Here is a 19865-nt window from a genome sequence, read left to right as displayed (position 1 = left end):
TAATCGAAAAACTATATAAATTAATTTAGTCTTATAATTTCTAGATAGTTATTTAAATAAAGAATTATATAATAAATTTTAATAAATCAAAAAAATTAGATTGATGAATTGTTGATAAAATGATCGCAATTTAATTTTTCCTTTTTTTTCTACTCACACCAAATCACATAATTTTATTAAAATGTAAAAAATTAAAAAAAGAATAATAATATAGTAATTTCTATTCAGATTCATAAATGTATCAAAGCAGTGACTTATATTTCGCGAAATTTATTCGTTTGAAGTAGAAATAGAAACGATAAGAAATGGAAATTATAGATTCATGTTTTACAAATTTATAGAGACAATAATTATTTTTTGAAAATATTTAAGTTTGAATATATCTCATATATCCCATATTGTACTTTGAATTTTTAGTGCATTTAACCTCCATAAAAACATATTTAAAAAATCAGTAAGTAAAAAGTACTCTAGTACTACGCGATTCCAAGAGACATAAATGTTACGTCTACTATTACATAGTGAAATTTCTCTTTTTTTCATTAAAAGATTCAATAGCGAATATTTTTTTGCCATATTATTCTGTAATTATAAAACTGATCTAAAATTAAATATACATGTATGTATCAGTGTTTTCTGAAGAGGTTAAATATAATTTACCTAATATTTTTGCAATCAATGGAATAACGTAAATAATAAATGAAATAATATGCGAATCACTGAAGTTATTCAAATAACGGAAAACTATGTTATATCAATTAAATATTGAGAATTAATTTGATATAGAAAAAAAAACGATTTATTTAATATTTATTTCGTTGAATATTTCGTTAAAGACTAGCTTTGCATGATGTAAGGCCACTGCATATTGTGTTATCATTCGCGCAGCCGAGACTTAAGCAAGCAATTCAGAAATGAGCTGCTCCATATGTTATCGTATTGCCACTCGAAACTATTCTCTCAAATTAAAATAATTCTCTCAAAAAACGTCTGTTAATTAATTTCCCTAAATAACGTATACTAAGACGTCGGCAAATTATCGAAACGTGATTCAATTTATTTATTTCACTCAAAACAATAAAGAATGAAAATTACGAATTATTATTGCGACATTTACAAGTAACGATTATTGGAATTGTTTGAAATGTATCCTACAATATGCCTTGAATTTTTTGTCAAGTCCAATACAATTTGCTTGTCGTTCTCTCACGTCGGAAATTTAGAGTAACGCACGAATCGTCGTACACGTAATTGCAGTTAATTTAAAATTCTTATCGTGTGCGATTAACGCTAGTGGTGCCGCGCAAAGTGCCGTGCGATTATCCTATTTCGATGATTAGTACGCGCAATTGTAATTAACCGCGTTTTCGCGAGTAAACGTTGCGTGAGAACAAGTGAAGAAACTTGAAGAAAGAGAAAGAAAAGAAGAAGAAAGAGGCCTTCCTACCAAGATTTTCTACCAAGTAACGGTGGAACAATTACGGGATGAATAAATTATTATGTTTTGCTTCTCACGATTCGCTAGATCTCAACTCACACTCTCCGTTGATCTCAAAATAAAATATACTAATTGACCTGTCTGTGTTTCAAAATATGAAATTTTTGACACGAGATTCGTAAACTTTATAACGATTCTCGTACAATACAGGTGTCAAAGTTAGAGTCTATATGGCATTTTAGAATTAGCTTTGCTGCGTGTTAAAATTTGCTAAGATGGCGTGGAACGAGACGAGCGACGGTGTCGATTTCACTGGCGAAGTTTATCGGTAAACCGAAGTTCACTGCTAATTTCTCGTCCCGCCACACCTCAAAGTGCGCTTTAATTGCGTTAGACGGGAAGTAAATTACATTAGATTGTCAGCCCTCGAGGATGTAAGATCCGATGCTGGCGGCTGATTGCAGCTTTCGTGTGCTTAGCTGCTGACGTTCAACTTCATTTTCCGTAAAGTGGATTGAGAAATAAGATCCGCGATTAATTAAGGGCGTACGGGCGACCTCTTGTTCAGATATTTTACAACGCGGTTATTATTCTAATGATCGAAGCTGATTAAAATAAAGATAAAAAAAGAAATATTGAACATTAAATGTATAATGAGACCTTCCAGCCCTCGATAAGTTATCAGATAATTCAGATAACAAAGAACAGTACTCTGACAACAATGTCAACAATGTTCGTCAAATTATTTCTACTGCATACCCGGAAGACAAAAGTCCAAATTCAAGATATAAGATGTCTCATAAGACATCTAAAAGACATTTTATAAGACGTTTTATGTTCCGATTTTGGACTTATTTGAGTATACTTCTCACAGAATAAAGCCGTTCAAAATGTACGTGCGCACTTAATCCTCTATTGACAATGTGCCATTTTTATCCTTTGACCACAACCTATTAATACCTTCGAATTTCAATACAGATTTTCATATTATTCTGTATGAAAGATATAGAGCTGAAAAAATTCTTATATACGCTTGCGAAAGCTTTAACAATAGATTTATTATATATAGAAGTTAAATTGTATTTTATTTATTTGTTATAAGTTTAAATTTATCTACTAAAATTCCAGGGTTGCCACAGAAAATAAATGTAAAAATTCCCTTTTTCCTATGACCAATTTCAATTTCCCTGACTTTTCTCGATTTTCCTGGTCTGTGACAACCCTGAATTCACAATATAACAAAATAAACGATGCTTTTAAAGCATTCAAGAGTGCCGACGAAGTATTAAGTATCTCAGAAATGACAATATTTCGTATCTCATTGTTGATGCAATATTATAATATTGTTTATATTTTGTTTGCATTTTCAATAAAGCTGATAGTAATGCGCATACTTAAACCAGTAACAACCTATAATCACGGTACACACATAAACGGCAAGTAAATAATGCATACGTAAAACCATTAATGCGTGCATCGAAAAACATATATATTTCGATTTGAATTTCACTCCGCGTGCGTTATATGCAATAAATATGTGATGTTTGCCTGCAGTTAATATTCCATATGTACACACGTTTTTCCTTCCAAAATCCCTACTGCATGCTATTTCAAATAATCAATCATATATTGTATATTAACAGGATAATTGCGTTTGGAATAAGCCTACGCATTAAAAGCACTGCCGATTTAATCGAAGAGACAAAACGGAAAGCATGTACAGACTCCACAGAGTAATATTAAAATTTAAAATCTCATACGTATGTTTGTCTTGTGAAAGTAGAGCGAAGTAGCACTTTCCATCCGAGAGTCCGCAGCGTATTTCAATTTCGCAGACAGCGAACGTATCAAATAAATCTCAAATTCTCGCGTTCAAGGACCCTAGAGCAGAGTACACTTTTCTTGCTTATCGACGCATACGCGAGCGTGCGTCGACATGTTGGGAAATCGGGTCAAAAACAGTTTGACTAGCCCCTCGAACATGTTATGACGCCACTCGAAAATGCTTTGAAAACGATGCCTATATTACTCACTACACATCACGCTTGGCTGTAGAATTCTGGCCTATTCTGATGTAATTTTCTTACATTTATGATCGTATAATTCAGACATGAAGTAACTGAGAATAACTGCTAAAAAAAAACCACTTTAAGAAGTTTAATTTCAAAAATTGTACAGAGGGCTACTTTTAGAGATTCATGTCATTACAGTTCATCGTTATTTTATTACAATAACGATTTAGTAATGACGTTGCGAATTTTTTATAATCGTAACGGTAACATCAGAGTTGGAAAGTTATAAAAAAATTCTAAAAAAGTAACTCGTTACTTTTTTAAAACTTGTAACGTATCGACGCATTACTTTTACTCGTTACTTTTAACTTATTACTTGTTACGAGTTATCTTTTTTCGATAAACGACAAGTAATGGTGACGAGTTACTTTTCAAAAGTATCTAACTTTCTCAACCTTAGCATCTAGTTAATTAGTGTTATCATCATAATAAAAAATTGCAACGTCATCACTAAATCGTTATTACAATGAAATAACAATATTACTTGCTTCCTATCTCTGAATATTTGTGATCTAAATATGTCTATTTAGAATTTGTCACTTTTTTACGTTTTATAAATTCAAATTTAAGATCGAGTGAGCTAATAGAATCGTATTTTTGCCATCCCTTCTGTCATCTTACGTTGTTAAACGCTTTTTACATCTCGACGCGAAGTATTAAAATACTTTACAAAAAATAATAATAATAAACTTCACAATCACTGTAAAAACAAGTTTGAACGTTGCAATTATCACATTAACATTAAGGATTTAGCTAGTCACTTCGTATTAGTGCGTCCGAGAACTTTTTCGTCGTAGGTAAGAGGGTAGATAAATTTAGGGATGGACGATCGGTGAAAAGGGTTACGGGGGAGGGGGAGGGGGAGGAGGAAGAATGATGGAGAGAGTCACGTGGGGAAGCGGCATAATCGGCTTACACTGTAACAGCCTGACGAGCGCGTGAACGGACGAGCGGATTTGATCCCAAAAGCCCCAATACCTCGAAAGCTTCGATATAACCCCTTTCTCTTCTCCTCGCACGGCACTCCGCTCGACTTCGCGAACGAATGGAATGGAACGGAACATGATGGGTTTGAGTTCTACGAACGAAGCTGTTCGGCAGCGAGCTACGTAACGAAATGTTATGCGCGAGGTAATTAATCGAACCGTCGTTAATCCGAAGTAATTATTATTACTTTCCAGTAGAAATGTCGGGCTTGATATTTCTAAGATATTTCTAAGAAACCAGTCCGTCTGTTAAAATGGATTTTATTCTCTTTGCGGGGAAACCTCTCTTTCCGCGACGGCATTCCTCCTGATTCAGCGCTATCAGTCAAAGCAAATTTTATGCAAAAGCAAATCACAATGCAACAGACGTCACATTTTATTTCGCATCACATTTCGAAGTTAAACGCGATTTCATGAACGAAACATTTTATTACAATAAACGTACGTGGTACACAATTCAAATTTACGAAAATGTAACACAAAAGAAAAAAATGTTATCAACGATTAACTAATCAATTAATAAAAATAACTTGACATTGGTTAAAAAAATTAATACGTTTCACGAAAGAAAACGTTTGCATTTGTTGACATTTTTAGGGATAATTAATAAGATAAATTTTCTTGCCGGAATTGCACTTTTCTTGCAATCAGTAAACTTTAGAAGCAGATTTTGAGATAGAAACGTTAGTTTTTCCCTGCGCATTCATTTAAGAAGATTGCGTTGCAATCTTTCATTACTTCGTTGATGTCAGAGATATTCGCTTTGACTTACAACTGTCAACGCATAACAACAAATAACGCGACAAGATTGGAAAGGCAAAAGATGTTCTCTCAACACGAGAGAAAAAAAGAGTATATAAAATATAGAGAAAGAGAGAAAGTAAGTAAAAACTTGTTCTGATTTAATTAGCAAAATGTACGGATTACAAAGAATGCCTACTGCAACTTGACGAAGTGAGTCTCCGATTCAAAGACTTTTGTCGACTACGCGCGATAACCCTTCCTTGCTTTCCTTCAACCCTTACATTACTATAGGATTGCATTTCGACGTGGAATTAAAGGAGAATTCTGATTGTACTGCATTCAATGTTTCTTTCGAGTTCGGAGAGCTACGTTAAATTGTAATGCGTACAGTATCTTTGTAATATTATTCTCGTTAATATTTTTACAAACATATAATAATGCATGTGAAAATACATGACACCTTTACATATATTATAGAAGTTTAAAAAATATTATTTGGGATAATTGTGAATGTAATTAGGCGATAATCGCGCATTTCCTTTCTCGTACAAAGTATTTTTATAAAATTCGTAGCAAACCTAATTCGAATATCATCAGCAAAAAATCTCTAATCTATGAGAGTAAATAAGAGTTCTCGTTTGAAAGCTCCTGTTATCATTCTTATTTACTTTGCTTTTGCTACCCTTCTGAAAAATTTATTCAAATGCTCAACGTTGAGAAACACGACGATACAGAAAAGGGCAAAAAAAAAAAAAAGATTCTTAGTTACCAAACGCGATCGAGCGGGTGCAAATACGAGAGCGTGGTCTGGGAACAAAGAGCGAACTGCAATAAAAAACTTATTAAAGAGGTCTGGGCCGATGAAGTTCCGGTAAATATTTGACCGGTTTTTAAACCGCAAACCTCTAAACCATTACGACGAGTATAGCCTTCTCCTTTTATATAGCTACTCCTTCTTCTTACTACTTTTTTTTCCTTTTTTTTCTTTGAATCTCTCTCTTATTCCGCTACTTCTTTATGAGCTCGCATTACGCCTCGTCAAAACGCAGTTGTATCTTACTTCTGCCTCCGCGTTTATCCTGGGTAATGCCAATTGAGGATATCATGCAAAGGTAATAAAACTAGAAAAAAATCAACGCAGAGATTGCGGAGAGCGTGTACAAACGCTCGAAGAAAATGATTATACTAGTCCAATAGAGTTTGCGATTTAATAATTATGAGAGGAAGAGAGAGAGAGAGAGAGAGAGAAACGTGCACGCAAGAGTGAAAACAATTATTTTTAAATTGTTAAAATAAAACTAAAAATAAAAATGATACAATACTTTTGCATCTTTTTGTACAGATTTGGTGGAACGCCCGTACATCTGTTTACGGTATCCGTCTGTCAGAAGTATAAAAGTGACATATAAAAGAGCCGGGACAGAAAATAGTTCCACAAGTAAAAACTTGAGACGTAAAAACCCAGTGGAAAGCAATCACACAAAAGTCTTTCACGATAAATACGTTAGATTAAATCGCACACTAAGCGGTTTCAAACTTCGTAATTTTCATGTCGCTCTTGCATACGAGACAATAAAAATGTTCGTCTACACTGTATGCCGCTTCCCCTTTTTCTCTTTCAATAGTATCATTTTACGATCTCATTCTGACCCTTGCATAACACTCGAAAAGCAAACACGATCATGTAGAACGAACATTATTTCATCGATGACTTCGAATCTGCATCGGCAAAAAGATATGGCTATTGTCGAGGGATGCATTGTTTCCGTGATATCTAAGCACTCATTGTTCCGAGTGGTGTTGTAGTATAAACGCAGAACATTGTTCCTCATCGTTTATCGGGACCATAGGCAGAGAGGTCGAGGCTCGTTAATTCTCTCTCTCTCTCTCTCTCTCTCTCTCTCTCTCTCTCTCTCTCTCTCTCTCCCCTCCCTCCCTCCCTCCTTCTCTCCCCCGATTTTTTCTTACGAATACGTATATAAAATCTTATAAATATATTCACCCAGCATTTGCTTTATCGTGAGATTTTCAAATTTACACTCAGAGAAAAAGACTTATAATGAATCCAGTTGGACGCACTACTGCGCATTGGTGCATATTAAAGCTGTTGTACACTGATTTAATTCGAGTAAAAGTGAAAGGTAAATATTTTAAATTATAAAGTACATATTTTATTTAACAGCACAATAAAGTGTATTGAGGGTCTCACAATTTAATTCCCGTTTTTATAACTACATTAAACACATATTTTGCGTCAAGTTGTGCACAACGGCTTTAGTATGTACTAGTGCATCAATTGATGACTGCATTCAATTAAATTCGCTAATATGTAGTCGTGGCAACTATAAAGGTAGCAACTTTATAAGTTTTATATAGAAGTTATATGTAGAATTAATGTACACAGTTAAACAAACTATTTTATAATTGTTGCAACTGTAATAATATATTAAATTATGTACATTAGTTTATTCATTAACATGTAACGTTAATTCTACATATAAAATTTGTATAGTTGTCACTTTTATAGTTGCCATCACTATGTATTTTTCTGAAAAAAAAAAAACTGAAACATATCTATATTCATTGTAAAATTGGAAATAATTGCTTAATGGAAACTTTTAGATCATTTCCTCTCTCTCTCTCTCTCTCTCTCTCTCTCTCTCTCTCAGCTTCTATCTTACGTTAAATGTATTTTAGTAAAACAAGTTGGACTCTCTGAAATCCGTGAAACGATCATTAAGGTCGAGGATTGTAAAATACCTTTAATCTCGACATTTACAACTTTCGCCGCTAGTGGGTTGATTAAAACTTTTTTTCCATTTTGATTTACCCTAACGTATATTTGCCGTTTTGCAATGTTTAAAACCTAGTAATACCCGATTACGATAGCTAAAGTCGACGATAGTCCAAGTGGACGTCGCTGTGTAAACTCGCTTTTTCTCATAAAGTACTACTTGACCAAGTCAGAGTGCTTCGAGTTTCGCGAATAAACTCCGAGCAGTTGTGCGCTGATAGTGATACAGAAAGTTCTTTGTCGTTCTCTCCGTCTCTCCGCGCTTTCGCTCGGCATAACACGGCCGATATATCGTCGGCGGAAGGCGGAAGGGCACGCCATGGGTATCAAACGTGCGAGGAAGGGCGGGCCGACGAGAGCGGCGTAACTCCAGCGACCCAGACCTGCGGACGGTCTCGAGTGTCTTGTCAATATGTATAGTGTCATCGATGTCTCTCTATCGGACGAATCCCTGCGCGACGCATCCCTACGTAATACGCACGGGTGCACTCGCATAAGGCCAGGGATCTAAAATCTGGAGCTTGCAGCATCGGCTCCATGGAAGATCTCTATCTATACATTTGTGAATCTTACACGAAACAAAATAATAAGAAGATACTAAATTACCTTAGTGGAGTCGATCGAAATCTTACATTCAACAATTTCTTGAAATCAACAGCTTGTATTGATCATGAAAGAGAGAATAATTAAATATGTGTGTAGTAAATACATGTATATCCATGTATTATTATTATTCATACAAATGCTTGTTATCTATTTATTATTAATGAAAAATATAAATTATTGTATACCAATGATACTCAATTATTTAATTAAGTTTAATCGATACTTTTAATAATTATTATACCACAGATATCCCATTCTGCTTATATTCATGTTATGAAATAATACAAGCAGAATAGGATACTTATGTACATTATGAAACGGAGTGAAATAGATTAATAAAGTAGCATATAAAGTGCTTCTGTCTTTTAATTTGATTTTGTTAATACAAAAAATCCTATTTGATTCCAATAGTTAGAAAGCTTGAGAATCCCTGATATTGGGAGCAACTGTAGGCGCATTAAATGAGAATTACCCGCTTACGCCGTTTCCTCAAATACGGAGAATATATAGGTATCGTACTACGGACACTTGGGACTGTCTTAGAACACTGCGTACCAATGCTGCTAAATAATTCTCGTTCTTCATCATGGGCGGCCAACCAATCGCGGTCTTGTCGGAGCCCGACACGAGGCGCGAATAAAGGAAACGCCGCTCCTTCACGGAGTTACACATCGGAGGTAATAAAACGCGATAGTAATTACTTGGCCAGACAATCATTAATCTTCATCATTGTATCGATCGTGTCGGTAAGTTGCGTCTCCTGCGACGCTCCATCGGTGTTAATGAAACGGTGTGATATCCAGACCGCGATTTTCCGAGATGGAAGTCTATACGTTTTTTGTTAAACAATATTTTTGCATTATCGTGTAAAACTCATACAAAACTGCATTAATTGCAGAAGAATTCGTGATCACTTCAACATTTCTATCTCGCAATTTGTAAGAAGAATTCGTTTCCTTAACGATCTAAAGAAATAGTCATTCAGATGTACAGGCGGTGCAATTCGTGTATACAGAACTTGTGTTTCAGTTAAATTGGATTAAGACATTAAACGTGCTAATAGAGCAGCCACGAATACAGGTATAGAAGGTTCGCTAAACCGAGATTCTCATACTGTGAAAGCCTCATTTCTCTTCTCTCGGTAGGTATTCACCTACTTGGCCGTCAGTGTAGGCTCGACGATTCACGACGCTTCCACGACAGAAATAAATACGGAGTGAAAAGAGTTCAAGCTCTTTTCACGGAAGGATATAATTGCCAGAAAAATAAACGATCGCAAAGTCTGTTTGCCCACATCTTTCTCAAGTACTTCCCCGTGCCCAGCGAAGCAGAACTCTACGTACTCTGTCTTCTGATCCTCCTACCTTCTGAGCCGCACCTGCCAGAGCTACCCTCTCGCGCTGGCTACTACCCCCCATTTGGTCCATCCTCGTCTGCTTTTATCTACTCTTTGGCTACCTCCTGTGCATGTCCCACCTATACACCACCACCATATCCTTAATCGTCATCCCCTCGATCTCTCGCCGTTCGTTTCTCGCGTTTCTTTTTTCTCGACTCCCTGCTACCGTCGTGACTCCGTGGAAAAGCTCACTCGAGTCGTGGGTCAACGAATTCGCAATTACGATCTTTCACGTCGACGTGACTACCCACTCTCGCGTCGACTTCGGAATCCTGGTCCCGTTTCGTCCTCGTTGTGTATGTACGACCACATCCTCGTTTTGCAAAGCGATGCAGCTTCTTGGGATTTTCTTAGAAAATTTATCACGAAACCCGATAATTCGGAGCATTCAAATGTTGGTATTCGTTTAATAAAAGACACACTGAGACGTGTAAACGACCAATGAATGACAAGTAAATCGAAAAATTGTCCATTCATCCTTCTTAATCATCGAAATAAAAGTACGACACGTTTGTTTTATTTTCCCTTTGAAGCATCGACATAATTGATATGCATAGAATTTATAATCGCGAACCGTGACACATTTCTATATTCCGCTAAAATAAATTATGCATTGACATCAGATTTATTGACATCAACGGAAATGTAAAATTATATTTTTAATACATTATTCATTTTTTTCATATTCTGAAATCTCTCTCTCTCTCTCTCTCTCTCTCTCTCTCTCTATCTCTCTCCTCTCTTCTTATTTGAAAAATATATGAGACATACTAATATATTTTGATCCAACGAGTGCATCGAATGCTTAAATGCAGCTTGTTTCTGCATAAGCCTGGAAAAAGTCGTGCTTCGCGCGTGCGTCACGTAGACTTTTCATTCGTGCAATCTTTATTCGTATTCTGACATTTCGAGCTGGGAAAAATCCCGGCCGAATCGCAAATTGGGTTCATGTTTCAGTGACCGATGAGTGGAAAACGTCCTCTCGGATGTAAACGCGCAAGCGCGTCCATATCCACGATATGCAAGAGATATCGGAATTCGAAGGAGGAAAAAATATGATGGAATGGAGTTGCGCACTGTTACATCATATACTTATGTTTCTTTGTCATCCTTCTTATACACTCTGAGACACAACGGCGAGACAATGCGATGTAAAGACAAATCTTCAAAAGCTTCGTCAGTCGACTCTCTCATTTTTGCGCATCTTTTATCTGCGTCGCGTGAAACATAAGAGCGTTCGTTCATTTATAAATGTCCAATATTTTCGTCTCGTGTAAATGTTAAATGCCTCTTCCTTAAAAACATTGGCGTATATAGAGCGAAAAGCTATCTGAAAATGGGGAAATTGAGGGCGCACGTAAATTGTTACAAATATAAAGTACCGCGTATGAGCGTCACGTTGTGTCGCTAGTAAATATTTTCTCAGTCACGTATGGAAAGATGCGATGACTCGGTGCCAATGATTCCGCATCGGGAAGGATAGTATTAAGTGCGACAACCGCATATACGCGCGAGGGTTCGTGCATTATTCGGAAAGAATGAACGCGCAAATAAGTGTGCCTGGGCACGCGCGCATACAGACGCGCGTACGGAAACGGCGATGTGGAGTACTGTTCGGCTTTTGCTCTTTGAAAGGCAAGCAAACACGTGGCTACGTGCCCGCCATCCTTCTTGACAACTCGCGAGAATTTATGCATTTGCTGGAGCAGTCCGAGAAAGAGAATGAGCGGAGGAAAATGTTTAACTTTATATCTTCCTTTATGAACAGCTCGGCACACAAAAAAAACGTTTGGAAATAATTGAAAAAAAATTCCAATCTAATATTTTACACTATTCGTTCCAATAGCTGTTTTTTTTTTTTTTTTTTTTTTTATTAATTCAATAGTATTTTTCTATAACGGCTGCCATTCAGAATTCCATTCGAAAAGCAATTGTACTATCTTATAAAATTCGATGCTTTATTTATTTTAGAAAAAGAGGCAGCAAGAAGAATATATATTAAAAAATCAGTATCTAGATTAGTGTTTGACATACAGGCCAGAAGATGAGTTTGTTTGAGTGTATACCTATGATAATTTCCGAAGTAATTTGATGCGCTGAAATTAAATTTACACGGAAAGAACGGATATGCTGAAGTATCTCTAATAAAGTTAGATACAGACGCAAATAATTTTTTAGATTATCAAAATAATTTATAATATGAATGCAGCATTGCTTATCATGCTTGAGTTTCTTACATAATTAGTTTTAATAAGTCCAACAAAATTATTTTTAGAAATGTATCTATCTAAATTTTTTAATATTTCAGTAAAATCCTTCTTTAATTGTAATATTATAATTTAGTCATCAAAGTCTGCAGTATTAAAATATTAAATGCAGCAATATACTGTTAAAAATAATGATCTTAACTATATTTTATATTTAACTATATTACAAATTAAAATATGATATGAGTAATATAATTAATTTATATAAGATTTAATTAATAATTATTAATATATTATTAATTGTTATTTTTAAAATCATACCTACGATATTTAAAGTTAGAATCTTTTACAGCAAGTTTTTTTATTTCTACGTTTTTCTGATTGATGTATGAAGTTTAAAGTTAAAAAATATTTACTATATTGTATAGAAACGTTAGAGATAGTTGGAAATCATGAATAACTTTTATTGAATAAAAATCTTGTGACAATGAGAGATACAAAAGAGTATATTTTTAGATTTTATATACAAAATACAACTTTATTCTGCAAAGCATTTAATTACACGAAAATACTCTATTTTCGTCTGACTGTCTTCTGCTTTAATTCTACAGTAATTTGATTTCGACCTCTTTCTCAGTCGCACAGATACATCAGAATCTGCACCACGTCAAATCGTATTTTAAACCGCGTTGCCCCATAGGTCGCGCCAGTCTAAATAATTCATTCCATGAATTATTTCTGTTCCTATTTCCGACCCGCAACGAAAATCGATCTCTTTGATCGCCATGCCCGTCGCGGTACTTTGTCCCGTGTTACGTATCCTTCGATTCCGTAATCCCACATGCCGCGTATTTCAACTGTCCAACCTCCGCAACTTTTTCGCATTTCTCCGCAGAATCGCTTTATACGAACAAAACGAATATTCTTCAACTAGTACGTCACAATAGCGAGCGTCATATTCCCGGGGACTGAAGCGTTTTGTTTTCCGAATAAGCGACGGTCCGCTAGCGGGCGTTTATTTTACTTGGATATCGAGGAAAACCTGCATTATATGTAAACGTAGCTTTCAACGTTCGAGAACGGATTATAGAAGCTCGCGTACGCTGCTTCTTAATCCGGGGATTTCGACTGAAATATTTGGTAGATGCTATCGGGCAGTGACGCGACCGTTCGCTCCAGCGTGCATTTAATCCAGGAACGAGCATGGTCCTGAATCGATTCGAAATCTAGGTCGAATTCGGCTTAGTGGAATTGATTTCTCCGGTTTCTCGGTTGCGAACAATGTATATGTCGTGGGGTTTAGACCGGCTTCGCGAATCAGGTCGTTCCGTCGGCTTCAACGAGACAAAAGATAAAATTCTATCCGCGGCGCTTACCAACCAACAAATCGAGTAATCGTTTCAACATCGAGTTTAATCCACGGACAAATCCAGATCGCTTGACCTGAGGTGGTGGCTGCGTCACGCGAAGAACAGAGAGGAAAATATTGATTTCTAAATAAATGCAATATAACGTAACGAGTACTCGAACAAAAAATGTTATCTGTTGTTACAAAACCATATCCCCATACAGACTGCAAAATAATATTAATCTTCTCTAAAATACTTCAGCCGTAATCGTCGTAAAGCCAATTTGTATTTTAACGATCCATCTTTTTATTATCTATTCATTAAATCAGCATCGTTCTAAAATTTTTACTACTACCCAGTTAGGAGCCGTGCGATTTCTCATCAGTGTGCTTGTTAAAAATTAAATCGGCAAAAGACAATATAAGTTAGTTGAGCTAAATTAAGCTCGGCCAACCGCTTTTTATTGGCCGTACGATCGTCAGGAGACTCCTCCTGACTGTAACGAAACTGCGGCGCGGCGCGGGCGTTACAATGTTAATGATCGGATACGCTTTTCGTTTCAGGGTGCAGCGTGAAATTTGCGCTCGGTCAGCAGGGCCCGGTCTTCATCCTGGAGCCGCCGAGTACCCTAGTCTTTTCAAATACCACGGGCTCCCAATTAGGCTGCTCCGCGCACGGCAGCCCGACGCCGCATGTCACGTGGATCACCAGCCCGGATCAGAGATCAGTTACAGCAGTTCCCGGACTCAGGTAAATCACGTTTCTGAACGAAATGCCCAGCCGCCTCGACCGATAGCGTTCGTGTCACGATCGCTTTTGCACAAATTTGCCAGGGCGTCGAAATAAAAGACCGAAGAGTGAATATATACGCGGAAGTGAGAGAGCTCGTTTCGAATTCGAGTGTGAAATCCGTCTTATGTTTTTATCATACGGTCCTAGACGATCTCTTTTTCCTGGCTGTCCTTTACGCGAATCAGCAGAGCTGCTTTAATATTCTTTCAGGCAACTTCTGGGTAACGGAACGCTATACTTCCCGCCGTTCTTAGCTCAGGATTTCAGAGCCGAGGTTCACAATGCCCGATACAGATGCCGTGCGACCAGCTCCGTCGGGACCGCACTTTCACGGGAGGTCACTCTCCGCGCTGGTAAGTTATCTTATCCACGTCCCATCCCTTCCGAAAAGTGAAAGCATAGTCTTGTAGACTTACGTGAAGAAACTTATCCGGTCGGAAAATTTCAAAATGTTCTATCATTCCGGCGGAAATGGCTTTCCGACTCTGAGTGGAAAATGTGGTCGCGCGAATAAGATCCAAACTATCGTGCTTCGCGCTATCGCGGACCGACAATCCGTCGATGTCGCCGATACACGCGATAACTATTATTTATCGAGGAAATGTCATTCGCTGCGTACCAGATTCGTTGCAATAACGGACCGGCGGTACCGAACATCCCATTACGTCGAAGTGCTACGGTGAGTGCAGAGCCAACACCTCGCATTTTCAACCAAGAGGCTTCACGCTATCCAAGTAAATACCGATGGGGAAACGGTTGAAAGCCGTTAAATTGTATCGGAGGAAGTTCGATTCGAGTACGTGGGCGAATCTTCGCCGTTCCCGAAAGACCCGAAGAGGGACAAAACTTTGTCCGGTCGGCGCTACGTGAGCCATCATTTAAATGGCTGATTCTAAGCCGATCATTACTACTAGCGGTAGCCGCACTGAATTCGCCATACAGACCGTGTCTGCGTATATACGGCACGAATCTAATTGGAAAAAAAGTTCTTCTTTCGTTTTCATTTACTTTGATCTGAATGACCGTACCGTATACCAATAATAATGGCAATAGGAACGTATATACTATGTATATATATATATAAAATCTCAAAAGATTGGGCGAATACGAAACTATCGGTATTCGCAATATTGAAAATACAGAATGACACACGAAATGTCATACCATTTATATATATAAAACATTTATTTTTAATAAAATTGATACGAAACTGGTACAGAGAGAATTGATTACCAAAGCCTGAAAATTGGTTAATTAAATGATATGACATTTCGTGCGTTTTTCTGTATATCCTTTCTAAATGCTTTTTAGAATAAAAATAAAAAATCTAAATATTTTGCGTGCGCGCCAGATTCCCAGGTTTGAAAACTAAAGAATTTTTTTTTAATTAAAAAAGTCCAGGGAAAAAGTAGGGAAAAAGGTAAATTTAGGAAAAATTAGTATAACTGTGTCAAAATTGATTTCGCGTAATATTACTTAAATAATATTTACGTTTTGTAACATTTTATATCTTCCAAATATGATAATTGCAACGACAAAAATGAAGTAGATCAAATAAATCAAATCGCGAAATAAAATTTATGTACAACGTATACTGACTGCAAAAAAGTGACATGCTTGTTCACTTTTCAGCCGGTGCATGTAACCTTTTAAATGGGTAAACACTGATCGCTTTCACGAAGCTCTCTAAGCTTACGTTGCACTTAGGTTGCTTGCTTTCTTAACGGCATTTTCGTCACGCGTTTTTAACCCTTCAAATAAAGGTAAAAGAGTCGTCAATTTTGCAAAAATGACTGCTACAAGCCGCAAGAAAAAAAAAACTTAACATGTAAAAAATTCAAGCCAAATCATTATTTTTTAAATGGCAACGACACATTCTGAATCTGCCTGTTGTCTGGTAAGGTAAAAAAAAATGTCGCCTCACACATGCGACAAAGCAATTCTCGCGCAAAATATTGATGATCTTAAACCCCAAAGAATCCCGCATGTCAAACAATGTGTTTTACCGAGTATTTCAATATACTTTGCGCTCGTTCGTAACAAAAACTGGCACGCTTGTCGTATTTCATGGTATATACAAATTCGAAGAAATTGCGAGAATCCAAATACTCTTTGATGCCGTCGGTCCAAAGGCTGTCTCTCCTTTCAAAGCCGTTTCACGTGAAGCGACATGGAATGCGCGCCCCAGCCGTTGGAAAACTTTTGGTGAAAAGTTTTACAAGATGATTCGTCTAAATTCGGGAAGAAAAATTCGCTTCGCCGCTAGTGGTTTTCCGAAACTTTCTCCCAAAGTCACTGGACGATGAAAGAACATCCAATCGATATCTTTTTACCGCACTGTCCTTGTCGTCCGCGAACTATCCGCCGATATAAGTAAAGCTTTTATCTACCAGCGCTTTCGTTCGTTAAAAGTTCACAATCCGCTCCAGAATATATAGGCATAAATATAATCAAGTCATTCTATACTTACTCGTGCTTTTCACGAAAACAAATTTAATATGATTCCAAAATGATGTATGAGGTTATTCAAGCATAAATCGAGTTTGTTTTTCCAATGAATCTCGTTTCTTTCGAATAATAAAAAATTCATAAGTTTAGACTTATTACCACTGATATAATTTCTTCTCTTTTTTTCATTAACGTAAAGATTAAGAAGAAGGAACTCTTCCTTCGAACATTATTTCATTATTAACTTTTCCGATAAATAAAAAAAAGTTCAATTATAAACATTTATTTCAAATGTAATACGACGAGCTTATTGTGTTGAAAAATCAATGATAATATAACGGTAATGAGCGTATAACGGTAATATGGCATAACAATAGTTAGAAATAGCGTAATCAAAAAGTAATGACTATTCGCATGTAATCGTACGGGAGACATTCATTAACGCAATGTGCAAGTTATCTCAGAGATCCCCCCTTCTCGTTTCACTTTATTTTCTTCTATACGCGAGAACATCAGCCAAGGAGAATGTTCTAGCGGTGCTTCTTCTGAAACGAGCGAGCCAAAAAGGAACGGTTCACTTATCTAAAATGACATCGGTCGTCCCCACGTGCTCGCCAAAGAACTTATTCCGCAGGAGAGAGAGAGAGAGAGAGAGAGAGAGAGAGAGAGAGAGAGAGAGAGAAAGTCATTGTCGAAATTCCCTTTTGTGAGAATTGCATTTTTCGACGAGCTTGAGAGTTTGGTACCAACATGTCCAGCCTTCGTTCTTTTCAGCAGAGAAGGACGCTCTCAGAGGACGGAATTAGGGAATACAGCGAAGGGAATATTCATTATCCTACCTTATACCGTCACCAGTCCCGGTAGCATAAAGAATAGTGTCTGAAGAAGGTGTCACATTTTCAAAATTTAAGAGGGGCTGTATTGCGTCGGTTTAACCTTTAGCGGGAGAGTAATCGTCGCTCGGATGATGCTCGCCCTGAACCGGCTCCCGTTTAATCTTAATTTTTTTCAAATGATTTCATTACGGAAGGTATACGGCAAGCGTTAGTACGTAACGGCGGTAGAGTCTTATATTTTACGTGCTTTCCCGCACGATTTTTCTAGTGCTCGGAAAATGTTGCTCAGGGGGTATTTAACGTCGAAAAATAAAGTGTCTCGACGGATTTAACGAAACATGGATAACGGAAAATAGATAAAGAATTGTATCGTATCTTTATACAAAAATGCAAATTGGTATTTAATTAAAAGCTTATTATTAAATTATAGAAAAGTTTCATTGATGAAAAATATATTTAGATAGAAGAGGAACGTCTCGAGGAATGTGTGGGATGCTGTAGAGCGTGCATACGTGCATAAGAAATTAAACAATCGCGCACTGCATCGTATCTTACATCCTAATCCCTTGAAATTTGTATACTGGATATTTATTCGGCCGTGTTACGCGACGAAACCGTATTTCTCCATACACGTGCCGAGTATGGATGCTATAGGAAAGAATTATTGCCTACCGCACGGTGAGAGATCACCCGTTTCTGCAGACGGACGATTCTCCAGTGTACCGCTTATTCTTCTTTATTTTCTTCATTTTATCAACAGAAAGGTACGCGACTAGAAAAAGAACGTAACCACATTAGCAACCCACCACTAGTTCTCGAGAAATGGTCTTGCACAGAAAAAGGTCCATCCTTTCGGACGACAAATGCTTGTATATGTGTAATACCAGCAAAACGGTCGACGGTTTTAATCACGCACAAAGCACGTTTTTGTACCTAAGAGAAAGGTACACAAGAAATGTCTTGCGGCACGGCAATAAGATACGAAACTTGTCAAAACTTGCACGGAACTTTAAAACGTAGTTCAGGGATTATTGCAACTGATTAGTTTAATTACAATGTATTTTCTAACAAAACGAAGAATTTAAATAAGCTCTCACTTTTTTTTTTTTTTTTTTTTTAAGTAAATCTTTTCGTTATTCAATTATTTACGTGTACTTGTGTCATTTTTTTTATGGGACCCGGTTCTTGGCTGGTTGCGATATAAGTGGCAATATATCCATTCTGGCGAAAATCTATCCTCGGAAAATTTAATTTAAAAAAATTTACCGTTTTTCCACAGAGAGAGAGAGAGAGAGAGAGAGAGAGAGAGAGAGGAGAGAAGACCGTACAAGTACAGGTCTGGCAAAACACGCTCGTTGCAGTGGCGATGCATCGATACACCGGGGTGTGCATTTTCATGCCGCATCAGCGCGTGATGGGCGTTAAGCGCGCGGAGAAGCGCGGTATCGAAGATCCGGCGTGAGCGATCTCTCACACAAGGGATGGGAAGGGAACGAATCCGTCCGTGAAGAGAGGAGGAAAGTTAATTCCAACGATTTCTACGAATCTGTGGAAATATCGTTGCCCGCCTGGCTGGAGATCCGCGCGCATATTGGCTTTATTTGCACAGTTCGTTTCACCCCGTTTTCTCTCTCTCTCTCTCTCTCTCTCCCTCTCCCTCTCCCTCTCTCTTTCGTCCCTTCGTGCCATCGTGCCATTTCTCTCGCATCCTCTCACCGGCGCATCTCAATTTTATCGTCACGTACCGTGCCCCCTCTTCTCTCTCCACTTGGTTCCATCCTACCTTTTCCTCCACCTCCCGATTCACAAACCGGCGTCTAACTGGGTGAAGAGGGAGGGGGGAGAGGGGGGAGAGGATGCCTGGCGTCGGGACACCATCCGAGAAGCCCCCAATTTCCGACGCCCCGGACGGCGAGAAGGGTGGAACGACACGACTCGTCTCGTCACTCGGCGAATGCTAGTTTCTCCGGCTCGCAGCCTCTCTTGGCTTTTCTCATTTCGCGTCTTCTTCTAGGTGCGCATCCCTTGGCCCCCGTTCGCCGAGCTTTTTAAGCTTCCTCATTCCCTCTGTCCTGCTCTGTCTCGCTTTACGAGCTATCGAGGAAATCGCGCGCGTTACTTCGACACGAATGTTTACGGACGAATCCACGAGGGGTGTTGCGACGGCGCTTGAAAAACGTGAATTTTTCAGTAA

At 37.7% G+C, this 19865-nt stretch overlaps 1 protein-coding gene across 1 annotated transcript in view; it reads left to right on the top strand.

Annotated features, from left to right (window-relative positions):
• LOC108753929 (Down syndrome cell adhesion molecule-like protein Dscam2) overlaps nucleotides 1-19865 on the top strand; it is a 58023-nt gene that overhangs the window by 15796 nt on the left and 22362 nt on the right. The window contains exons 2-3 of the mRNA XM_018495927.1: nucleotides 14159-14345; nucleotides 14598-14740. Of these exons, the coding sequence (XP_018351429.1) occupies nucleotides 14159-14345; nucleotides 14598-14740 (330 nt within the window). The remainder of the gene's footprint in view (nucleotides 1-14158; nucleotides 14346-14597; nucleotides 14741-19865) is intronic.

This window comes from Trachymyrmex septentrionalis, unplaced genomic scaffold (assembly GCF_001594115.1).
Source record: "Trachymyrmex septentrionalis isolate Tsep2-gDNA-1 unplaced genomic scaffold, Tsep1.0 scaffold73, whole genome shotgun sequence".
Lineage (NCBI taxonomy): Eukaryota > Metazoa > Arthropoda > Insecta > Hymenoptera > Formicidae > Trachymyrmex > Trachymyrmex septentrionalis.
The sequence above is the reverse complement of the archived record's forward strand: the minus strand, read 5'-3'. Positions and strand labels throughout refer to the sequence as shown.